At 53.2% G+C, this 24,628-nt stretch overlaps 2 protein-coding genes across 2 annotated transcripts; one reads left to right on the top strand and one right to left on the bottom strand.

The window, feature by feature from the left end:
- Positions 1-332: 332 nt before the first annotated feature.
- Positions 333-3,755, top strand: RARRES2 (retinoic acid receptor responder 2). Its single transcript, XM_054494035.2, has 6 exons — positions 333-475; positions 1,463-1,656; positions 1,884-1,988; positions 2,987-3,082; positions 3,332-3,458; positions 3,634-3,755. The coding sequence occupies exons 2-5, from the start codon at positions 1,483-1,485 to the stop codon at positions 3,446-3,448; spliced, it is 492 nt and encodes a 163-aa protein (XP_054350010.1). The 5' UTR covers positions 333-475; positions 1,463-1,482; the 3' UTR covers positions 3,449-3,458; positions 3,634-3,755.
- A 161-nt stretch (positions 3,756-3,916) lies between these two features.
- On the bottom strand, positions 3,917-23,147 carry LRRC61 (leucine rich repeat containing 61). Its single transcript, XM_054494034.2, has 3 exons — positions 18,499-23,147; positions 16,065-16,234; positions 3,917-5,345 (listed from the first exon to the last, which is right to left on the bottom strand). The coding sequence occupies exon 3, from the start codon at positions 5,197-5,199 to the stop codon at positions 4,420-4,422; it is 780 nt and encodes a 259-aa protein (XP_054350009.1). The 5' UTR covers positions 5,200-5,345; positions 16,065-16,234; positions 18,499-23,147; the 3' UTR covers positions 3,917-4,419.
- Between the last annotated feature and the right edge of the window lie 1,481 nt (positions 23,148-24,628).

The following is a 24,628-nucleotide window of genomic DNA, read 5'->3' as shown; positions in this document are numbered from 1 at the left end:
GATGAGTGTCTCAGGGACGCTGAGGAATGGTCCCCCGTAAAGGACCCAAGACAAGGCAGCCCTGCCTGGGCAGGAGTGGGGCACAGAAAGCCCCTGGGGGAGCAGAGCAGCAGAGAAGAGGCCCGGGCCGACCGAGACTGCGGAATGCTCAGGCCCGAGCCAGAGGGAGGTGGGACCGAGGGCTGCGCGCCTGGGCGAGCCGCCTGCAGCCGCGGCCAGGGTCAGGGTCATGAGGGCTGGATTGAGGGGAAGGAGGGGGGTGGGATGGGGAGGGAGGGAGCGGGAGGGCATCCCGCCCCAGAGGCCGGTCCCACGGGGGAGGGGAGGAGCCTGAGTTGCTGGAGGGGTTCCAGGAGGTGGGGGTGGGAGGAGGTGGGGGCCGCCCCGCGAGAAGAAGAGCGGGAAGAGGCGGACAGCGAGGCCAAGATTTCAGCTGCGGGACGGTCAGGGGAGACCTCCAGGCGCAGGGAAGGACGTGAGGAGGGGAAGCGGGCTGGGGCGGCAGCCGGGCGGAGGGGCAGCTGCGCAGGCGGAATGAGGAACGCCTTTGCTCTAAGGCGACCACCCTGGCAGCTCTTCACTGAGGGGCCTCGGTTTCCACATCGGTCGCTCTCCGGTCCCAAGACCACCAGGACCGACGGGGCTCTCCGGGAGGGTCAGCCCCTCCGGTGGCCCCAGTCATGCATCAGGGGACGGATCAGAAGGGCTGGGAGAGGGGTCGTGGGGAAGGCCCCAGAAAAAAGAGGAAGGAGGGAAGATTTTGCCTGAAGCGGGAAAGCCAAGGGTTGGGCGGCGCGAGACCCCCATTCCTAGCGACTGGGGCGGGCTGGTGGCCCGCTGCAGCCCCCGCGCCGGGAGGGTTAGGCCTCCCGCCGTTCCCACCCGTCCGGGCCCTCCCACGTGTTTAGGTCCTCCCAAAAGTATTCGGCCTCCGGCCCCTGCCCCTTCCCCCAGCCGGCCTGGACCTCGGGGACGCGGGGGGAACTCCGTGGGAGCAGGCGGATTCTGGACGGGGAGGGAGTCGCGGTCGGGGAGAAGGCTGAGCGGGGAAAGGAGAGAGGGGCTCCGGGGACGGCAGGGAGGAGAGAGGGGCTCTGGGGGACGGCAGGGAGGAGAGAGGGGCTCCGGGGGCGGCAGGGAGGAGAGTGGGTCGTGCCGGAGACCCAGGGAGACACAGAATGGGCAAGATGAGGGGTGTAGGGTGGGAGTGGGAACTGACTGATTCCCAGCGTGGGCAGGGGAACTTTGCTAAAACTGCAGGCCCCAGGGAACAGCGCGGGCAGGGTGGGAGGGAACGGAGAGGGCCAGGCGGACCTCAAGGTCAATTTGGAGAAAGGGCCATTTCCAGGCTCCTTCACCTCTGCCCAGCGTTCTACAGGCCTGGCCCCCCCGCAGAACAGGGCGCGGGAGGAGGCGGCTCGGGCTGGCTCGGAGAGCTGAGGGGCGCACACCCGCTTCGCAGGGCCAGGGTGACACGGAAGCATGCGACGGCTGCTGATTCCTCTGGCTCTGTGGCTGGGCGCGGTGGGCGTGGGCGTCGCCGAGCTCACGGAAGCCCAGCGCCGGGGCCTGCAGGTGGCCCTGGAGGAATTTCACAAGCACCCGCCCGTGCAGTGGGCCTTCCAGGAGACCAGTGTGGAGAGCGCCGTGGACACGGTGAGTAGCATGGCCCCGGCGGGAGCGGGGAGGGTCGCACCCCAGGAGACCAGCGCATTCCCAGGAAGCGGGACAGAAGTGCTTGGGCTCTGAGCCCCAGCCCTTTGGAGAAAAGGCCCCTGTCCAGCCTGCTGGGATGTGACTGCGTGAGGGAGGGATCACACCAGGGCTTGCTCTGCACCCTCAGCTGGCTACCGGCCATCCTCTGCCTGCCTGTCTGTCCGCAGCCCTTCCCAGCTGGAATATTTGTGAGGCTGGAATTTAAGCTCCAGCAGACAAGCTGCCGGAAGAGGGACTGGAAGAAACCCGAGTGCAAAGTCAGGCCCAATGGGGTGAGTGAAGGGGTGTGAGAGCAATGGGCACATGCTGGGTGAGTGCATGGACTTGGGGTTTGGGGTGTGGGGCACATGCCTGGGTGTGCGTGCGTGGAACTGGGAGGTCCATTAAGAAGCCCTGAAGTTAGAGACCCCACTGTGAAGAGCCTCCTTAGAGGTGGAGTGGCTCAGCCTGAGCCCAAGGTTGTGAGAGTGGCTGGTGGGAGCTGGGGCCTGGCAGACAGGAAGATGGTTTGGTTACCCCTGGACTTATCTTCATCAGAGCAGGGCTCACCTCTGTCTGAGCTCCTCTCTCAAGCATCAGGGCCTGGGTGGAAGGAGCCAGCTGTGTGGGTGTGCCTGGTGCGCCCCTAGCCTAGCAGGACTCCAGTCATCATCACGGAGGGTGATGCCTGGGCTGGGAGTGCAGTGACTGTGTTCTAGTTCCCGCTCTGTGAGCACAGCCTGGGCTCTGTATTACAGATTCTGTAAAGGCCCCAGTTCCCTCTGTCGGCTAAAGGAGGGCACTGGACTATAGCAATAATTCACCAACCTCAAATCAAATCTTACGAGAAAATGTAATAAATAGAATAGGTGACAGCTGAGCCACTCTGGAGGCGTTGGGTGGGAAGAACCTATCGGAGGAGGATTCTTGCCTTCACACGAGCACAAGCAGACACATCCATGCATACATCACACACCCATCCACCCACACTCCTGCATACAAACCACATACATGCGTGTTCATGCGTGTGCCACACAATCCATCTGGGAAGGACTCCTGCCTGCACACACACGAAAGTTCCATAGTTTGAAAAGTGCACGGGTCTGACTTCCGACATTCTAGGGTGGCTGTGCCTGAAACCTGCTGGCCTGCATGACCTCTTGCTCCTGGGCTCGAGGGCCTAGCTGGGGATCTGGTCCCATGATGGGCAGCCCCGGCTCCCACCCTCATGATGCCCAGGCCTCCCTCACCCCTTTCCTCTGCTCACCCCATGCTCCCCGCTCCCCCACAGAGGAAACGGAAATGCCTGGCCTGCATCAAACTGGGCTCTGAGGACAAAGTTCTGGGCCGGTTGGTCCACTGCCCCATAGAGACCCAAGTTCTGCGGGTAAGAAGGGGCAAAGGTGGAGAGGTAGGGACAGGGCTGGGAAGATGGATGGAAGCTGAGCCTATGGGCTGGTCTCGAGGCAGAAGCTTGGCCAAGGGGGAGGGAGGGCAGTGGGGGCTAGAAAGCGCTGTGCCTGGTTTGGACATTCTCCAGGGGATGTGGAGGTGGGCCCTGCCCAGGATGCTGGCAGCCCTCCACTGGCACTGCCCGCCCCTCCTACACTGCCTGAACAGTTTTGGGCACTGGCAGGAGCCTGAGGAGCACCAGGAGACCCAGTGCATCAGGGTGCAGCGGGCTGGTGAGGACCCCCACAGCTTCTACTTCCCTGGACAGTTCGCCTTCTCCAAGGCCCTGCCCCGCAGCTGAGCCAGCACTGGTAGGCACCAGGGGGCAGAGAGCACCATCTGGATGAGGCCAGCCCTGGGAATGCTGAGGGGCTGGGCTGGGCTTTGGGAGCCTGGGAGGGGACAGGTCAGGAGCCTAGGAGGAAAGCTGGGACTGGGGCTGAAGCAACCTCCCTCACCCCCAAACCTGTTGCCCCTTTTGTCTAGAGCTGCGTGGCGCCTCCAGGACCGCTGCCGGTGGTAACCAGTGGAAGACCCCAGCCCCCAGGGAGAGGACCCCGTTCTATCCCCGGCCATGATAATAAAGCTGCTCTCCCAGCTGCCTCTCAGCTCCTTGTGTTGCATGACTTCCTCCTCAGCATAGCTCAGAGGCAGCCAGAGAAGGCAGGGGGACAGGACCCTTCCTCTGGGACCCCTTCCTGTGGGCAGGGTGAGCAGAGCCTCCTGTGCTCCAGAGCCAGAGGTGCCCCCATGAAATGCCAGGCAGGGATGCAAATGAAAACAGAAGCATTTAATAGATGTGTGGACAAGAACGGGCAGAGAAGGTGCTGGGGGGAGGGGGTAAGTGCAGGAGCAGTCTGGAGAGGCACATTTGCAAGGCAGGGGAGTCCCACTTCCAGGAGTGCTCTGGGCCACTCAGCCTGCCTACTCTCTCCCAACAGCTGGGACGGGAGGCTGGCCCATCCCTACCTTTCTCGCCTGTAGCCTCAGGAGGAAGTAATTCCTTCCACTAAGTCGCAGGCTGGAGCAGCCCGGAGTGGTAGCAGCTGCGGACACAGGTTCACGGATGGTGGAAGCCCTTACACCTACTCAAGGCCCTTCAGTCCGTCCTTGCAGCATGGGGAGGGGCTGCTCTCAGGATAGGGAAAAAGCAATAGCCCAGTGTGCAGGGCCAGTAACCAGTGTGAAGCAACCAAGACGAGTGTGGGAGCAGAGAAGGGAACTGGGGGCAGCGAGGCCACCTGCCAGGCTGTCCTGGGCCACAGGCCATGTTCAGAAGACGAACGAAGAGGTGGGGCCCTTAGAGCTGAGTGCCTGCTCCGCCTGGGCCAGGCTGTCGCTGGCTTGGCGGTCCAGGTCCCAGCACTCCTGCAGTGTGTCCTGGAACTGCCGGCAGGCCTCCTCCAGAATGGAGCTGCTCTGGCTGGGCCAGGACTCCCAGTAGCCTGGCTCTACCCAGGGCTGGGCCTCGGTGGCTCTGGGGCCTGGACTGGAGCTGGGATGCAAGGAGCTGTCCAGGTCTCGGCACAGCTGGTAGAACTCACTACCGCGCCCAATCACACGCTCACCGTCGATGACTTTCAGGCCAGGCAGCAGCTCCCGGACTGCAGCCCAGTAGGAGGGGCTGGCACAGAGCGGGTTGCTGAGCCGGGCCAAAGGGTCTCGAAGCCGCAGGTACTCCAGGCACGGTAGCCCGGCCAGACACTGCAGCTGGCCCGGGATGGCCAGTAGGTTGCCTGCGGCATTGAGACTCTGCAAGTTCTCACAGGTGGCCAGTGGCTCCAGGCCCGTCAGCCGATTGTTGGAGACATTGAGCACGGCTAGCTGGCGCAAGGAGGCCAGCGGGCCCAGGTGGGTGAGCGCGTTGCCTGATAGGTCCAGCCACTCCAGGCCCAGGCACTCTCCCAGGCAGCCCAGGTCAGCCAGTCCCAAGCCACGCAGCTTCAGCAGCAGGATGGACTCCAGGGAGAACTCGCCTGTGCGTGACTTCAGCAGCTGGGGTGTGATCTGCAGCCCGCCAGCCTCTCCCGGCTCCTCCCGTGGAGGCTCCATGTGATGGAAGTCGGTTGGGATGGCCTGGGCCCTGGCAGGACTGTCACAGGGTTCCACTGGGGGTCAGCCGCTGCTTGCCCCGAAGCAGGCTCCAGGCCAGTGCCAGGAGGCCTGGTTCCGATGCCCTGCTCGAAGCCAGCCGGTCCCTGAGGAGAGACAGTCAGTCAGCAGGCAGCACTTTCTGTGTCTTACGCAGCAGGTGACGGCAGAAGTCTGACCCTGCTTTTACCATGAAAACAAACAATCTCGGCCAGGCAAGACCTGAAGACCAAGCTGGGACACAGGCCACAAAAGCCATCTGAGTGACAGGGATGGGGTGCAGGCCCAACCCAAGGGGAGCAGCCCAGACTGGCCCCGGCTGGTTAGGGCCATGCTGGACGGATTCAGGCCCAATATTACCAGTTCTTCCTGTCAAATCCAAACTAGGGGCAAACCATCATTATTTTACTTTTCAGTAACCACTCACAACCCATCCCTATTAATTTTGGGGTGTTTTTTAAACCGTTATTTTTGAATAGGCAATAGGTAACTACCATCACCAGTTTCTTTTGTTTTCTGTCTGGGATAATCAATGTATATACAATGCAAACGAGAGCACATGTGCTTTGTTTGATTCACTCAGTATTACTGTAATTCTTTCTAACAGCAATGAATTCAAACTTGTTTCCAGATTATATGGGCCAACTGGTGCCTCTGGTTGGAGCTGTAGAGCATAAGAAGTTGGCCTTTAGTCCTAAAGGAGAAAACTGAGGTCAAGGTAGGGAAGGGACAGGGAAGGCTGGGGTAAGTGGCCTGGCTAGATCCCACACCCTTGCTCCCACCGCTTCACTGCCTGCCAAAGCTAGCTCTTTTGCTCTGGCCTCAGCTGGACAGAAGAGCAAAGCTAGCTCTTTTGCTCTGGCCTCAGCAATGACCTCAATGGAACAGCACTGATATATGTGCAAGACAGCATGGTGCCAGCTGCAAATACAACAGAAATTTCCCAAAGGGCAGGCTGTCTTGAAGGGAGGGAACGGTGGCTCCAAAAAGCTGGGAGGGGCACATCAAATTGCCAGGGGCTGCAGGACCTGGTGAGTCCAGGTGCCAGCGCATGACTGTGGCACAAAGCAGGGGTGGCCTGGTGGAGGGACCTCAAGATTTAAGCAGTGAGGAAAATAACAGACCTCTTCCAAGCGCAGCTTTCCCAACCTGGCAGACTTTGGCCAGGCCCAGCCCCAGGAGTCTCACCCAGGCCGGCGGGGTGATGCCTGCCCTGCAGATCTGATGCAGGGTGTCGGTGACTGAGTTTACATATCAACACTTTTCATTTTCCCCTCTCCAAGGAAACCAGGCCCAGAGCCTGGTCCACTTAGCTCCTCCCACACCATCAACAAAGATATTTACTATGTTCCCAACCAGAGAGCTGGCAAGGATGTAAACGGTCTTGCCATCCTTATGTCCTCTCCACCCCATCTGGGAAGGGGAGTCCTTGTGCTTATGGCCCCCATTTCCTTATCTAGCTCCCTTCTAGTCTGCAACACTCCAGCTCATTCTCTTTTATTTATACCTCAAATATTTATATATACTTTCCAAAAGGGACTGGAAGCATCTGCCAAGAAGTGTGGATTCCCTCAGTGGGAATGGAATCTTTTAGGATTTGTAAACAGGGAGTGATGCAATCAACTTTGCATTTGATTAAAGCTGCTCTGGCCCCTAAGGTGGGGGGTGCAGGAGGAGCACCAGGCACTAGAAACCTGTCTGCTATGAAAACAAAAGATACAGGCCCTAAGGAGGGCAGGAAGCAATGGGGAGGAGGAAAAAGAGCCTAGGACAACTGGGGAATCTTGCTGGGTGACTGTATGCCAGGGGCTCTTTTTTTTTTTTTTTTTTTTTGAGACAGAGTTTCACTCTTGTTGCCCTGGCCGGAATGCAATGGCGCAATGGCACGATCTCCGCTCACCGCAACCTTTGCCTCCCGGGTTCAAGCGATTCTTCTGCCTCAGCCTCCCAAGTAGCTGGGATTACAGGCATGCGCCACCATGCCTGGCTAATTTTTGTATTTTTAGTAGAGACGGGGTTTCATCATGTTGGCCAGGCTGGTCTCAAACTCCTGACCTCAGGTGATCCCGCCTGCCTCGGCCTCCCAAAATGTTGGGATTATAGGCGTGACCCACCGTACTCGGCCCGGGGCTCCCTTCTCAGACATGTGAAATGCAGGTGGGACAGGTTGGAGACAAGAAGACATCCAGCTACACAGCACTCAGCTTGAGTGTGTGGTGTGGGGCTCAGGAGGAGCTGGAGCTTCAGGCTGGAGGGATCCAGGCACCATCAGCAGGGAGATGGCAGCTGGCATCAAGGAGGGCACGCAGTGCACAGAGCCAACCATGCTGGGGATACAGAGCTCTCTAAGAACCCGCAGGCCTCTCTCCAGGAGCAGGCACCCCTCCCACTCACCCGCTATTTCAAGAGTGAATGTGGAAGATGTCCTATGCACAACGAGCAGCAGAGGTGGAGGCTAACCTGTGAGGCTGAATGAACAAGTCTGTGAAGGATTCTGCCAAGCAGCCAGAGGGAGGAGAACACGGAAGCCTTTTAAGGACTGAGACCAACACTGCTAGGACGTCCCACTGCACTCAGACGAGATGAGGCTGGAGACACAGCCACTGGGTGAGCAGTCCTGGGCACAGGTGAGGCCAAAGCGGGACTGCAGAAGTTAAGTGAATGCCCTGAGGAACTGGGTCAGTGGCTTTTTAGATGGAGATGATGGCTCAGCAAAGGGAGAGAGCAAAGAAGCAGGCAGACAGAGGCAGGCAACTGCGCATGCTCACACCAGGAACATGGTTTACAGAAGAGGAAACGGAGCAGAAAGACCCCACCGGGACAGAAATCGGCCCTTCCCTGTTGCCCTCCAACACACAGCCCTGCACTAGTGTGGTCCCGTCCTGCCCTCACCAGATGCAGGCCTGGGTCTTGGTGATTCGTCGTGCAAAACCCTCATTCTCTTGGGGGTTAGTGACCTCTGCTGTGTTTCTGGTCCATCACCTGCACACTGCAAACAGGTAGCCCAGCAGGACTGAGAACCAGCCGGTGCCCACCTGTGCAGACCCAACTAACATCAAGCTGCCCGCAGACATAAGGAGGATGGCTTCCCACACGTCTACCTGCTTCAGCACTCCTCCAGAAGGAGCTGTCCTTGTCCTAACTATGGAAATGAAGGGAACAGAGACCTCCTGGCCCAGCAAGAGAGTCTGGAAAGAGGACTGGTGACAAGGATGGCACTTGGGCCCTTTGAGGGAGGCTGACTGAGAACCAGGGAAGATGGTTCCAGGCCTTGGTGAGTGTCTTCTGCCCGGGAAATGATGCCCACAGGGCAGAGCTAAGTCTAGGGGGAGGAACGCTTCAACCCAGAGCAGCCTCGGGTGGACTGGAGGCTCTAACGCTCTAGAAGAGGGCTTCCCAACCCTGGCATTACTGCCATCTGGGCAGGCTGAGCCTTGGTTGTGGAGGCCATCCTGTACATTGGAGGGTGCTGAGCAGCATCCCTGGCCTTTGTCCACTAGACACCAACAGAACCACTCCCCTTACCCCACTTGGAACAACTAAAGACACCTCCAGACATTGTCAATGTCCACTGGGGGACAAAACTGCGCCTAGATGAAAGTGAACGTTCTAGAGCCCAAGCCCCCTGGTTCGGTGCCATCAAGCTCTCTCACCCTCTTCCTTTCACCCCCCCCACCAATCTTCTCACATTCTTCTCCCGAGCCTCGCTGCCTCACCATTCTAGGCCTCCCAGTCCTCTCCCAGAACATGAGCCCGCTCGGTGATGCCACACAGCAGAGCCACGATGCCACTTCCAAGAACAGTTCTGACTGCTCAAGGATGGAAGCACAGACACACACGCTGCCCAAGGCAACCTGAGGATGCATCACATTCTCGGATCCTCCCCGCCCCGACATGTGAGTCAGGATCCTGCAAGTGAGGTGCAGGACACTGCAGGGAGCGATCCAGCAAGCCCTGCCCCTCCTATCCAGATGCAATGGCTTCAGTGCCAGGGGCAGTAGTGAGGCCCCTCCCCCAGACAACCCCAGCCCCCTATCACCTGCGAATGCGTCCCCACCACCCTACTCCCACACCTAGTGCTACAGGCAGTGGAGTGATCTAAGCAATCTGGAGGCCAGACTTTAATTCAAATCATACTACTCCAGTCATTAAATGTTTACAAAACTTTATTTAACAGGTGCAATTATTATACTGTGAAAATGAAAATATCGCATACTGAACAGTACCTATGGTATGATCTCAATGTAAAAGAGGAAAAAATGTCAAACTATTGATAGAGGCTATCTCTGAATGAAAGAAGTTAATTTTTCCTGCTTCCTTACATTTTCAGTAATATCCAAATGTTATAATGAATTGGTCACAGTGAAACACAGGGCTGACAACCCACCCAGGAGAGGCAAGGCAACAGGCTCCTGGGGCTGCCAGCCAGTGAGGGGAGAGTCTGTCCCCTCACCCCCATGGCCAGTGACATGCTCCAAGTTAGGCCTGGAGCCTTCCCCTGCCTCTTCCGACCTGCATCTCAGCAGCCATCCTACCCAGTGACCAGGAGCCCTTAAGGCTACCTGGTTGCAAGTCTTGCGGGGGGTGACGGGCCACCCTCTTCCTTCTTCTCCCGTCCAATCCCACTGGTTCCTGGATCCCAGGCCCTCAGCTCTGCCCTAAAGGAACTCTGAGCAATCCATGATGAGCGTGTGCTACACACATCCTTTCTCTCTTCCAAATAAGGGACTTCCCCTTTAAAAGTGGTCCAGGACAAGCAGGGGCAAGGGTGATGGCAGGCAGGGTGTGCAGCCAGCCGCCTGGAGCCCAGGAGAGCTACTGAGGCTACTGTCACTGGAGGAAGAAACCCCAAGGTTTCCAGTAGTCTGGAAATAGACTATTGGTAAGAACGCCATTTGAGGACTGGCGTCTCAGCTCTCCTAGCTAGCTGGTCAGTCCCTTCAGTCGGTTTCTCCGGCCACTCTGAAACCCCCAAAAAGACTGGTGTGTGGGGGTATGTGTGCACTTCCCTCTGGAAATGGCTATTCCACCCTTGGGATTTCCTTCTCCCTACAGTGAAAGCCTCAGAAAGCGCTGCAATAGCTTATCCAGGCCCCCAAAGGCTGAGGACATATCCCACCTGCCAGCACATGCCCACTCCACATCCTTGGCCACTTTTTGAGAAAGCAAGCCTCTTAAGGGCATGTATCCACTTATCCACACAGACAAGGTGTATGCAAGGACCTTCACACCCACTTATGTTTTAACAGAGCATCACGTGTACAAAGCCACGTAGTACAAAATTCAGTCACCTACGAAGACAGTAAGCCTCTTCTCGGCACATACCGCTAGACAAAAAGGAAGTAATGGGGAGATGGAAAATGACACCTCCCAGAAAAAACAATATGGCAATCTGTCAAGTGAGAAACTGACCCTTTCTTACCAAGTAGGTTTAAGATTCTGGCCATCAGTATGTGGCGCCCAGGATGCAACACCCGGCTCTCTGCTTTGACCTACTACAGGCAGGGGCTCTCTAGGAGTTCACGGGCAGGGTGAGCACTGGCACCTGCCATGTCTGCCATCCCACCCTGAGCAGACTGCAGGGTCTGTATCCCCTTGGCCATGTCACCACTAGAGCAGATGAGGGGAGGCGGGGTGTAGTTGGGGAACTGCTCCAGGTTGGCCTTCAAGAAGAGGAGATGCTCAATGGCCTCCACCTTGAGAGAAGAGTTTGCTCTACAAGGGTGGGGCTGTTCAGGGAGGCAAAGATGCTTTCAGAGAAGGCTCCTGTGGGGGGTAAGACAGACAGATGGTGGCCAGGCTTCTCGCTTCTTCTCCCAGTAAGCCAGGGGGTCATCCTGGGCTCCAACGGTCTCATTCTCCCACAGATACTTCTTGACAATGACGCTGGCTCAGTGGCTCTTGGTGGACAGCGAGCCCCCGCTCCTCTCAGAGGCCAGCAGCCCCACGCTCTCCAGCAAGCCCTTCTCCCTCTGGGCCAGCAGGAAGGCCCCAGAGCAGCCGCTGCTCTGCAGAGGCTCCCCCTGGCTCCTCCCCTCCACCCCGGAGCTCTTGGCTACCCTGGTGGGGTCCATGCACAGACCCCTGCGGCTTTGCAGGGGGCTTGGGGTGATCAAAGAGTATTCAGACACCCTAATCTCCTTCACCTTGTACACGAGGACTTGCTTCCAGTGCTCAATGTCGGCCCCCACGGCAGGATGGCCTCAATCTTCCCCTTCAAGCAAGGGTCCAGCAAGGTGGCCAGCACAAACTCCTCGCGGTAGAAGAGCTTGTTGAGCTGACAGTCGATGCAGAGCTGCAGGGCCAACCCCTCAGCCAGCTGGATGGCTGCGCCCCTCTGCCTGACACTCTGCTCCTGAAAGTGTGCGTGAACCTGCTCCAGGAAGATGTGCAGGTAGCGCAGCTGGGGCGCACCTGGCTCAGGGAGGCCTGTGCCGCACTCGCCTCGCAGACCGCCATCTGGAAGGGCTGCAGGAGCTTGCTGAGGCTGTCTGCCAGGCTCCAGAATGTGGCCGACAAGGCGACACCAGCCTTCCCCAGCTAGTGCCTGCCCTTGTACTCTTGAAGGGGCTGCTGCTGCTCCACCAGCCACTCCAGCAGGTGGTAGGCCGAGACCCAGTGGTCCAAGAGCTTCTCAAAGGGCTGGTGGGCTGGGAGGCTGCGCTGGCGCTGGAGCTGGGTGAGGAGTCCCTGGGCCTCCACAGAGCCTTAGAAATGGCTGCAGGTGGCCCTGGCAGCGCCCAGGATGATCTGGACACTGCGATGGTGACACAAAAAGTTTCTCACCAGGGAGTCGAGGCAGTGAGCGAAACAAGGGATGTGGGTACAGCCCTCGCCCTTGGCCACCTGCTCCAGGCTGGGGCAGCCGCTTGATACCAGGAAGCCCGCCCGCAGGAAGCTACGGCCCAGCCACAGGCTGGCCTGCTCCAGCACCTCCAGCTGTCAGTCCTCTGCGGCTCCCTCCAGGGGCAGGCCTCGCACCCCAAGAAAGGTTCCCAGCATCAGCCCTTGGAACTCCAACCAAGCTCTATCCAAATGCAAACAAGGGCAGCTGGGGGAAATCGCTCAGGACCCTACATGCTTTGTCTGAGGCACCACCGCTAGAATCTCCAGCTTTCAGAAGTGGCCTGGACAGGGAAGTTGTTTTCCTTTTTAAGAAGGACAGGTAATCACAATATTTCCCATGCTGGAGTGAAATGATTAGGCCTGAGACCAGATAATGGACCCAACCCACAGCCACTACCTTCTGAGGGAGGAAATCCCTCATGGGCAGGCCAGGCTTTATTTACATCTTGTTTCCTCACAGCCCACTCTTGGGACAGGGTGCTGGGAACTGTCCCAAACAATGGGTGGCAGAGACAGGCAGACAGTGTGGCTGGGGGACCGCTGAAGACCTGCAGCTCCCACACTCACCCCACCCAGCTCCGGGCCAGTGCGATGGGACTGATTTGCTCCCTTGGATACTGCACCTTGGTCCCCCGTCTCCCGGGTGCCCACAGCACTAGCTGTGTTACCCATACGTCCGTGCATCTTAGCTTTTACTCCCCTTAATGTTGTTTGTGATGTTGTCTACTTTAATCTCAGTCCCTCACTCCTTACTCTTCTCAGGTACTGAGCAACCTCAGGGATAAATTGGCAGAAGCTCCAGGCCTGCATAGCAGGAATACTTCTGGTTGTTTTTCTAACCATGAAGAGCAACTATATGGAGGACCCAGCCTATTGAAGTACCTCACGTTTGCCAGAGACTTGGCTTTTCTGCCATAGTGTCCTCCTGAAACCCCCCGACCTTGAAAATGTTTCACAGGAGACTAGGTTTCAACTGGATTGCATCAAGACTTGATCTCTGGCTACTGGAAGACTGAAAATTAGACTAAGGTGCAGAGACACCAAGGGACACCAAGGTTAGGTGAGGGTTTCCTAATCCTAGGGTATGGGACTTGCTTCACACACCAGATCCGTCCTTCACTGGATTGTGCTAGGCCTACCATCCACAACAGAGGGTATGCGTGTGTATTTGTAAAAAACATGACTTGGGAAGGCTAAATTTTAAGACCAGTGCCCCTGTACCCATCCTGTGCTGTCCAGGGAAGGATATATGAAGCAAGGACTAAAATTCTTAACATTTCCAAATTCTTGGGTTCAAGGAAGCCCTCTTCATGTGGTGTACACAGCCAGCGTCCTGCCCTGCTGCGCACTGATTCAGTATCACGGTAACTAAGGAGAAAAGGGGGCTTCATTTACATGCTATAGGATCACCGCAAACCTCCCTTGCTGGGCTGGAATAGGACAAACACGACAGAATATGTTCAGGGGTGCACATCTGATCCTGGGTTTGTTTCCCCCTGACGCTGCCCCCTCTAGTTCCTGTATTTGTCTGGACTTTGTAGCAGTTGGTGACTGCTAGGTGGCCTAGTTTGTGTAACTATACTGTGTTGGTCTTTCTCCGTGTTCTTTTGGGGTTTTATTGTTTACAAACTTTTTTGTATTGAGAGAAGAATGGCCAAAGCATCTTTACAGAAAGTTCTGAACCAGGCAAAAAGGATGTAAAACATGAGTTTGGGGGACCCTCATATTGAAGTAGGGATTTTGAACTATCCTTTCTTTGTGTTCCCCTTCCTCTATTTCCTATTTTGGACCAGATCTTCTGCCCTAAAAACTTGACTTCTACCGTACCTTCTTCTCCACTCACCTACCCCAAAAGAAAACCTACATACCCACACACGCATATACTGAATTCTCGGGCTGTCTCTGCAACTCTTAAATGATGTATGAGAACAACCTGAAGAACTTAGGAACCCTCCATCTCTTGTTCCCAACCTGAGTCAATGTGGTTCACCCCAGACACTTAAGACACTGCTTTATTTGGATGGATCAAAGCTACTTAATCTGTAATCTCAAAGAAGGGAGAAGCAACCGGGGGCCTTCCATGTAGAAGTGGGGTCAGGAGACCAGGCAAAGGAATATGAGTATATATCCAAGTCACTTAAGAACTTTTACCCAAGTGCAAGAAACTTTTTTTTTTTTGACACAAGGTCTTGCTCTGTCGCCCAGACTGGAGTGGAGTGGTACAATCTTGGCTCACTGCAGCTTCAACCTCCCAGGCTTAAGCGATCCTCCCACCTCAGCCTCCCAAGTAGCTGGAACTACAGGTGTACACCAACATGCCTAATTCTTTTTATTTTTTGGTAGAGACAAGGTCTCACTATGTTGCCCAGGCTGGACTCCAACTCCTGGGCTCAAGCAATCTTCCTTTCTTGGCCTCCTAAAGTACTGGGATTACAGGTGTGAGCCACCACACCCGGCCCGGTGCAAGAACTTATGTCAAAGTGGCTACAAGATTGTTTGAAAGGAGAGAGATGAATGTAACCCCATGTTTACGGCTAGAAACCAAAGCTTTATGTGAAATCTTGAATTTAGGGGCAGGGAGGGAGGGTAGAAAGGCTTGTGCCTTCCCTGATCCCTGCCCCTCATTCCTGAACTGCAGGACACCAGGGCCCCTCGGGCTTTGGTTACTCCATCTCTGGGGTGCATCTATTGGATGGTTGATTTTTCTGTACCAGGTACTTCCTTTCCCATTTTCTAATCACTTTGTAACACACATGCTGACCCTTTTCACTTCCCTTCTCCTTTCCCTGGAAAGATATAATGAATAAATAAAGACTTATTGGTACTGAAACTAAAAAAAAAAAAAAGATAAAAAAGATCTGACAATGAGCGATGTTAAACATTACTCACCAGGGTAATGTTTAAATAGGGTCACCAGAGATGGCAGGGCTGCCTATAACACGTGACGAGATGGCTGAGAAGGCTCAAGACTCTGGCCAGAAAGAGGAGCTCCTCCCAGCCAGAAGAACCTCAGAAGGGTTAAGTGGCAACAACTTCGAGCCCATCTCGAAAGAACTTTCAGCCACCAATAAATCCAAGAACTGAAGACCTATTGCAAGGTGACGCTTGTGGAGGGGCTAGGTAAAGCTGCAAAGGAAACACAGGCTGCTATCCTGGGTCCACAACTGCTCTCGGATGTCACACTGGGGGGGACTTAACTCGCACTTCATGACTGAGGAAACTGCAACCCCAGAGGGTGAACATCCAGGCCTCCAGAGGCCGTCTGCAGAACAAGGTCACACTCCAAAGTCTTTTTATTTATTTATTTTTAGACTGGGTCTTGCTCTGTCACCCAGGCTGGAGTACAGTGGCATGATCTAGCTTGTTGCAACCTCTGCCTCCTGGGCTCAAGTAATCCTCCCAACCTCAGCCTCCCAAGTAGCTGGGACTTCAGATGTGCACCAACACACCCAGCTAATTTTTGTGTTTTCTGTAGAGATGGGATTTCACCATGTTGCCCAAGCTGGTCTTGAACTCCTGGGATCAAGCAAGCCCCCTGCCTCAGCCTCCCAAAGTACTGGGATTATAGGTGTAAGCCACTGCACCCAGCACACCCCAAAATCTTCATCTTAAGACCTACCCAGTTACCCCAGGGCACCAGTCTTGTTCTGTTTCCCAATTAGCTTTGTCTCATCATAAATGCTATACTCTGTAGATACTCTTGATTCACTCAATCATTTAACAGAAATTCATCAAATGTCTACTATGAGCCAGCACTGTGCCTTCAAGATATGAATAGAGGAGAGTAGCTGCCTGGCTGGCACTTGGGGCTCAGGATGAGATGACAACCTAGAAATGGGCTCATCATTAGACCAGGGTGAAAGTGGGGTATGGTGCTATGAGGCGGAGAGGGATCCCTGGGGGGCCCCCAGGCTGACCTACTGAGAAACAGGGTCTAGTACACTGAAGAGCTTAGACCCGTCTTGCAAGGTGGTGTTTACCTTAGGCTATTGCTTCACAATCTTCAATCCTCGCAGCCCTGTCAGGTACATCTGGGATCTTGTGTCATCACTGGTACAACAGTAACACCACCATGTTCTCTTCCACAGAAGTACTTTAGGATGACAGTGCAGCTGGCGCTGTTGACAGCCAACCTTGAATCCAAATGAATCTAAAACGTAAATTTTAAAAAGAAAGTCATTGATAAATTCCAGCACTTTATAACTAAGAAGTTACTTGTGGCCGGGTATGGTAGCTCACGCCTGTAATCCTAGCACTTTGGGAAGCCAAGGTGGGTGGATTGCTTTGAACTCAGGGGGTTGAGACCAGCTTGGGCAACATGGCGAAACCTTGTCTTTACAAAAAAATCAGCCAGCTGTGATGGCCCGTGCCTGTGGTCCCAGCTTCTTGGCAGTCTGAGGCAGGAAGATGGCTTGAGCAGGGAAGTGGAGGTTGCAGTGAGCCGTGATTGCACCACTGCACTCCAGCCTGAGCAACAGAGCCAGACCCTGTCTCAAAAAAAAGAAGTTACTTGTGACACACATCACCACAGCTGACAACACATTGGAGGCCTACAACCACAACAAGACAAGATTCCAAGGGCTTCTAAGCTGAGGCATGGCCTTTTGGGCTGCACGCCTGCCCACAGTCGATCATGTGGGCAGCAGTCAGGAAAGCGCCCTAGCCAGGCCACATGGGAAGCAGGCACATCCCTGAGAGGCAAAAGGGAAAGAGGGCCAGGCCGGGGTGACGGCAGGGCGGGGTGATGGCAGAATGCGTGGAGGAGACTGTGGGGAGAGCTGTTCAGGAGGTGGCCCATGCCTAAGCCTCAAGTGGAAGAGGAGGAAACGATGGAGAGAGACTCCATAGTGATGCTCTTTACTCATACAGGTCCATGTGGGCTATTTTGGGGCAAATCTTCAGGCAAGTTTCTAGAGAAACTGAGGGAAAACACCAGAGGGGGCTGCCCAGGTAATGCTGACAATACAGGGAGGTGAGAGGATGAGCAGATCTCAAAGGTGACTGAGAGGCAGAGGGGAGAGACAAGGAAAAACCAAAGTAAAGTGAAGTTAGGGAAACCAAGAAAAGACTTTCCAAAAGCAGTGGTCAGCAGGGTCAAAGGTCCCTTCAGTGGGCGGTACAGCAGGAAGTGGGGGAGAAGCTGGAACTGGGAAAGCTGGAGGTGGGGATGGGAGGGAGAAGGCTTGGCTCTGCCCCTAAACAGAGGGAAGGTGCCCTGGGAAGAGCGGGGAGGCTAACTACACAGGGAAGAGAAACTTCCTGGAGAAAGGGATCCAGGGCACAGGCGGTGGAAGGGATTGGCCTCAAGAGACGAGGAAGAAATCTCATTTTTCCTGACAGAAGTAGGATGGGTCTGGTGGCAGGCAAGTCTTGGAGTGCAGTGCAGAAGGGAAGTGAGGCAGCTTATGCCTGAGAGCCAGGCGTGTTGATTGCTCAGGGGGAGCCGTACATCTGTAAAGGCAGCCAGCGGCTGGCTGAGTGATCTGGCTTAGCCTGGGCTGGGAAGCACCTCCGCACACTGGCTCAAGAAATTAGACATATTCTTCTTGCTGCTCTTACCAAGCCTTTTCCCAAGTGCGTGCCCAGAAGGAAAAGGGCCACTCTTCTACTTCTCTTGTGCCTGCAAGAGAAGTAGAACCCCACCCTGGGCATTCCATGATTATGCCAGGCCTTTCTCACTCCGCCCAGTCCCTCCAGCCCCTCTGCTCTCAACTCCAGCACTGTGGGGGGAGAGAGTGTCTACTCCACCCCCACCAGGCAGGGGATTTTAAGCACCTGCTGGGCCCTCAAGTCTCATCTTCCTCCACAACATCTGTGAAAAGATTGAAAGGTGGTGAGAGAAAGGGATTGGAGGAGATGAACGTGTGAAAGGAAAAGAGGAGAGCAAGCCATTGTATGTTTTGGGGTTTTATCCCACACGCAAATCTGACTACTTATAAAGTCTGAGCAAGATGTTTTAAATAATAATCATGCGTCATTAGGTTTCATACTGTGCAAAAAAGTGACACAAAGTGAGATCTGTTACAAACGACACGGCAGCACTCTGCTCCTTTCTGGAAGCTTAGGGCTAACAATGGAGTCTGAGCATGGCATCCACAGCCCGTCTCTGAGCACGGCCGTGATCCTGCTCCAGCACACGCCTCGGTTTCCTCGTCTACATTACGGGAATAGTAACAGCACCCGCCTCATGAGATTGTTAGGGTTAAACGAGTTAATTAATATCACAGTATTTCAGGGCAGTTCTCGGCACAGAGAGAGAGATAGGTAAGGGCTGGCTGTTCCGGATGATTCTGGCCTCTCCCAGTGTGTTTCAGCGCGGGGGCACGGCTGGCTCAGGAGGTGGCCCCCCGCGGCCGGCACGGGCCCCGACAGCCGCCCCCTTCCCTGAACCTCGGTGGGCCAGTCCCCGCTTACCTGAGGGGTGGAGCCGGCAGCCTGCGGAGCCACTGGCTAAGCTGGGAAGTCCGGCGCAATTCCGCACCGCAGAGCCGGCGCCTCGTCGGCAGGTAAGAGCCGCAGCTCCGCCGCCCGCCGCCTAGCGGCCCCTGACCCCTGAACCGCGCGCCCACCACCCGACGTGTTGGCCAACATGCAGCACCGCAGGCCTGAGCTCCCGAAACGCGCCCAGACGGCCTGGCCAAAGGCGGTAGTGGGCGCTCTGGATTCCGGGATGCGCCAGGGGTTACTTCCGGGAGCGCAGCCTGCGGAGGTCTTCGCGCGCACTCCCCGCCCCGCAGTTGGTACGTTCCTCCTGCCTGCGGTGCCTGAGTGCGCAGGCGTGGGCAGCGAGGCAGTGCGGCCGGAAGCGAAGGGGCCGTGAGGTCAACAGTTGGTAATCGTTTATTGGTGCGGCCTTAGAGAAAGGACCTCCAAGCCCTTATTCGATACGTGTTGGGTGGTGGTCACAAGTGCCAGTCTAGGACAGATGGCGGCCTAGATTTCCTCCCGGACTCGGTGGCACCCAAGGCCCCCTGCACGCCGGCGCTGTGCGTGCCAGGCTGACCGCCCGAGTGCGACCCGGGCCTCGTCCGCACGTGCAGATGGAAGGGGCCACAAAGACTATAAGGATCCAGGTCTCCCCGCGTGGAAGGCTCATCTATCAGTTCAGGAAACCCACCCAGGGTGTCTCCTGGTGTTATCAGAAAGGTGTCCCAATCCAGGCCCTAAGAGGGTCTCATGCAAGAAAATTCAGGGCAAGCCCATAAAGTGAAAACAAGTTTATTAAGAAAGCCAAGAAATAAAAGGATGGCTACTCCATAGGCAGAGCAGCTCCAGGGCTACTGGTTGCCCATTTTTATGGTTATTTCTTGATTATATGCTAAACAAGGGTTGAATTATTCATGAGTTCGGAGAAAGGGGTGGGCAGTTTCCGGAACTGAGGGTTCCTCCCCTTTTTAGACCGTATAGGGCATTTCATGATGGTGTCATGGCATCTGTAAACTGTCATGGTGCTGGTGGGAGTGTCTTTTAGCATGCTAATGCATTATAATTAGTGCATAATGAGCAGTGAGGACCACCAGAGGTCCCTCCCATTGCCATATTGGTTTTGGTGGGGTTTAGCCAGCTTCTTTACTGCAACCTGTTTTATCAGCAAGGTCTGTATGACCCGTATCTTGTGCCAACCTTCTGTCTCATCCTGTGACTTAGAATGCCTAACCTCCTATGAATGCAGCCCAGTTGGGCTCAGCCTCATTTTACCCAGCCCTTATTCAAGATGGAGTAATTCTGGCTTAAACACCTCTGACACTGGGGCAAATGCCTGCTGCCTGATGACTCCCAGAAGTCCTTAACACCTAACCCAGAGAACGTCTGGGCCTGCATCCACTCGTGCTCTGCCACTCCTGCAGCTACAAATTGTGCGGGAGCCAAAGAAGTCATGTTCCCTGGGCAAGCACAAAATGCCTGTTTGTCCCATGTTGGTTCCACATGTGCACCAAAGTGAACAACTTTTGTCTCCCTGGCTACCTTGAACTTCTTTCCACCTCCTGAGTTGGACATATTCAAGGGGCTGGCCCGGGGGTAGGCTTCTCTAGTCTTCCCAGGGGCAACCTCAGCTTTTCCCATCTCTTTCAGATGACCCTTCTCCTGCCCCAAGCAAATTAATGCCAAGCCAATCTAGTTCTCCAGCTTGGGCTACAGCTGGGACCCCTGCCCAAGAATAGTGATTTTTATCTTTACACTTTATCCAAGTTTTTTATTTTTATTTTTATTTTTTTGAGATAGAGTCTCACTCTCTTGCCCAGGCTGGAGTGCAGTGGTGTGATCTCAGCTCACTGCAACCTCCACCTCCTGAGTTCAAGCGAGTCTCCTGCCTCAGCCTCCCAAGTAGCTAAGACTACAGGCATGAACCACCACACCTGGCTAATTTTTGTATTTTTAGTAGAGACAGGGTTTCGCCATATTGGCCAGGGTGGTCTCAAACTCCTGACTTCAAGTGATCTGCCCGCCTTGGCCTCCCAAAGTGCTGGGATTGCAGGTGTGCGCCACCCTGCCCAGCCATATCCAAGTTATTTTTAATCTCAGTTGATCTCCATGCCTCAGAGATGGAAGTATTAGTTTCTCCATTATCAGAAAATTGAGACTCACACAGCATGTTACAGTAGGAAATGGGACTAAAACAAAAATTATTCAAACAATTGTTTAGGTGAGAGAATTTATTTAAGAACAGCTGCAATAGGGATTATGCAGTAGGGGCAAAAAAATCAGGCTTAACATCAAATACAAGGACAGGTGGAGATTCATAGTTAAGCAACAGGGTGGAAGTCAGCAGATGGAAAATTACTAAGAGGACACATAAAGGTTAGGGAGATTTTTGCTGAACGCAGGCCAAGGTGATCAGATACCAAGGGTAGGGGATTTTTGCTGAACTGACTCAGCAGGATTCTTGCTAAAACTGAACTAAGTGAGTTAAGGACGAGCCCAGGGTCAGGGCCTGGTCAAAAAGAGGAGTGAGAGGACCCTGACTCAAGTTTAGTCAAAGAGTGAGTTCTTTTCATGAGCTACCAATGATTTGAGTTGTATTGTCAGAGGTGTCCTAACTAGAGTGACACTATCCTAAATAAAGGCTGGGGAAGGCAAGACCTGCTGGGGAAGGCAAGACCTGCTGGGTTGCATTCCCAGGAAGTCAGCACTCTTGATCACAAGATGTTTATTGTTGAGGAAACAAGTTAATGGAAAAAGGCATTCTTGTTTTTATTTTTGTTTTGGAGATGGAGTCTCACTCTGTTGCCCAGGCTGGAGTGCAGTGCCACCATCTCGGCTCACTGCAACCTCTGCCTCCCGGGTTCAAGCGATTCTCCTGCCTCAGCCTCCCAAGTAGCTGGAATTACAGATGTGCGCCACTTTACCTGGCTAATTTTTATATTTTTAGTAGAGACGGGGTTTTGCCATATTGGCCAGGCTGGTCTCAAACTCCTGACCTCAAGTGATCCACCCACCTCAGCCTCCCAGAGTGCTGGGATTACAGGCGTGAGCCATGGCACCCAGCCTGGAAAAAGGCATTCTTAATTTAAACTATATTTTGCTCTAAAGATAATAGTCCACTCATAAATTCTTTCTGAAATTAATTGCACAAGAGAATAACAATACAAATAGTCTGTCACAAGCCGATCACAAGCCTTTGTAATAAAATACACTATTCTTAGTTCTAATATCCTACACAAGCAAGCATTACATTTGAGGTAGGGCGTTCTTCCTCTTGCTTCCTAAGGACACCCTACTCTAATAGATTAGTTTCTAATAAACCATTTTAACTTTACTGTACTCTGCGACTCACCCCAAATTCTTTCCTGTGCAAGATCCAAGAACCTGCCCTTGGGGTCTGGGGTGAAACCCCTTTTCTGGTAAGAGTACTGTTACATGGGATCCATACTATGGGCTCAGAGTTGGTCTCTTTCCAGCATTAATCCAGAAACACTCTAAAGGAGTTTCTTACTCAAAAGACGGCAAAACACCAGTCAGGGATGGATTGGGAGAGGAAGAACGGAAGGAAATGCTGATCTTCCTGTAGGTGCAAAACTTGTCACTGCAGCCAAGCCAAGTTTCAGGAGAGTGGACCTAAAATCATCTCGTTTTGCTAGGTGTTTTACAAAAGGATAAATAGTACTGGCTCCTGCCCCTAGAGCTTCCAGATACAGCATCCCTGTTTGCCCTGTTTGCAGGGGTGACAGAAAGTGGGAAGTAGCTACATTAGCTGCTAACTCTGTCTCGGGTCAGGGGAGAGGCTGGTGGGGTTAGCCCCAACAGTGTTTTAAAATGCAGAGTAATTGTCAAGACTGGAGTCAGGGCAAACAAACAATAAATAAATAAATACAAAGTAATTGGATGGACAAAGTGCTTTGCCTCCATCTTCCCAAAGGCAAAGGCACCTGAATTTGCTATCCTGCCCTAACTCTTCCTGGACCATTTCATAGCCTTGTGGAATGTCAGAGCTAGATAGACCCTTAAGAAGTTTGTTCTGGGCCAGACGCGGTGGCTCATGCCTGTCCTCCCAGCACTTTGGGAGGCCAAGGCAGGCAAATCACCTGAGGTCGGAAGTTCAAGACCAGCCTGAGAAACGTGGAGAAACCCCATTTCTACTAAAAATACAAAATTAGATAGGCATGGTGGTGCATGGTGGTGCATGCCTGTAATCCCAGCTATTCGGGAGGCCGAGGCAGGAGAATCACTTGAACCTGAGAGGCAGAGCTTGTGGTGAGCCAAGCTCACGCCATTGGACTCCATCCTGCCTAGGTAACAGAGTGAGACTCTGTCTCAAAAAAAAAAAAAAGAAAAGAAAAAGAAGAAGTCTGTTCCACACCCCCAATTTTACAAATGCTGTGCAGTGAATAAATTTCAGAGTCACTCGACTTGGAACTGGGGATTTTCCCAGTAGAGTGTATACTTTATAAATTCTTATATTTTGGATGCTATTGTAAACTGCAATCACAATACCATGAACTTCAGTTTTGAGCTGTTTGTTGCCAATATGAAGAAGAATTCATTTTTATATTGATTTTTTTGTGGTCCTGATAAATTCCTTACTATGTCTAGTAGTAGTTTTGAAGACGCCCTGTGATTTTCTGCATTACTTGATCATAGTCTGCAAATAAATACACTTTTACTTCTTCCTTCCTAATGTACATGCCTTTCTTTTTCTTGCTGTATTGCGCTGGCTAGGAGAGGTAAGAACAGGTATCTTTGCCTTGTTGCCAATCATCTTTCACATTGTATAAGGCTAGCTATAGTATCTCCATAGATGCACTTTATGAAGTTGAGGAATTTTCTTTCCATTCCTAGTTTGCTGAGTTGTTATCATAAGTGGGTGTTGAATTCTGTCAGTTTTTTTTCTACATTTTTTTCCTGCAAGGTTGCATATGGCTTTCCCCCTGTATTACTATCACTGTAAATTATCTTAATCAAATCTCTAATGTTAAACCATCTTTGCATTTCTGGGCAAAAACCAAATTGTTCATAACGTATCATCCTTTTTATATGTTGCTGGATTTGATTTGCTAATTTTTGTAAGGAAATTTTTCTATATTCATGTAGGATATAAAAATCCTCTGTGCTCTACCTGCTCATCCCTCCCTCCCTGTGTTAGCTGGGTTCTCCAGAAAAACAGAACAAATAGGATGTATAGAAATACAGAAAGAGATTATGAGGGACTGAGATGCTCTATGATTTACTGCCTGCAAGCTGGAAGCCCAGGAAAGGCAGTGGTGTTGTTCCAGCCCAAGGCTGAAGGCCTGAGGCCCAGGGGAGCCAATGATGCAGGTCCTCGTCTGAGTCCAAAGGCCTGAGAGCCAGAATGCTGACTTCTAGCTCCAAGGAGAGAGCAAGTCACCCTTCCTTCACCTTTTTGTTCTATTTTGGCTCCCAATGGATTGAGTGGTGCCCACCCACATTCGTGAGAGAGGATCTTCTTTACTGAGTCTGCTGATTCAAACACTAATCTCTTCTGGAACCACCCTCACAGACATTTGCAGAAATCATGTCTTACAGCTACCTGGGCGTTCTTTAGCTCAGTCAAGTTGACATAAAATCAACCATCACACTCTCCCATAACCCCTAGCAAGCAGTGATCTTTTTGTCTTTGCCTTTTCCAGAATGCCATATAATTGGAATCGTACAATATGTGCTTTTTCAGATTGGCTTCTTTCACTGAGTAATATATTCTTAACATCCCTCCATGACTTTTCAAGGCTTATGGCTTAATTCTTCTCAGCACTGAATGTTCCATCGTCTGAATGTAGTATAGTTCATCCTATAGTTCATCCATGCATGCACTAAAGGACATCTTGCTTCTGGGTTTCGGCAGTCCTAAATAAAGCCGCTATAAAACATTCCTGTACTAAAGGACATCTTGCTTGCTTCCAGGTTTCAGCAATCATGAATAAAGCTGCTATAAAACATTCCCGTACTGAAGGATATCTTGCTTCCAGGTTTCGACAGTCATGAATAAAGCTGCTGTAAAATCCATGTGCAGGCTTCGTGTGGTTTTCAGCTCCTTTGGGTAAACACCAAGGAGCACAACTGCTGGATTATAGGTTAAGAGTATGTTTAG

The sequence above is a fragment of the Pongo pygmaeus genome, chromosome 6, assembly GCF_028885625.2.
Source record: "Pongo pygmaeus isolate AG05252 chromosome 6, NHGRI_mPonPyg2-v2.0_pri, whole genome shotgun sequence".
Taxonomy (NCBI): domain Eukaryota; kingdom Metazoa; phylum Chordata; class Mammalia; order Primates; family Hominidae; genus Pongo; species Pongo pygmaeus.
Note: the sequence above shows the minus strand (reverse complement) of the source record. Positions and strands in the feature narration are given on the sequence as shown.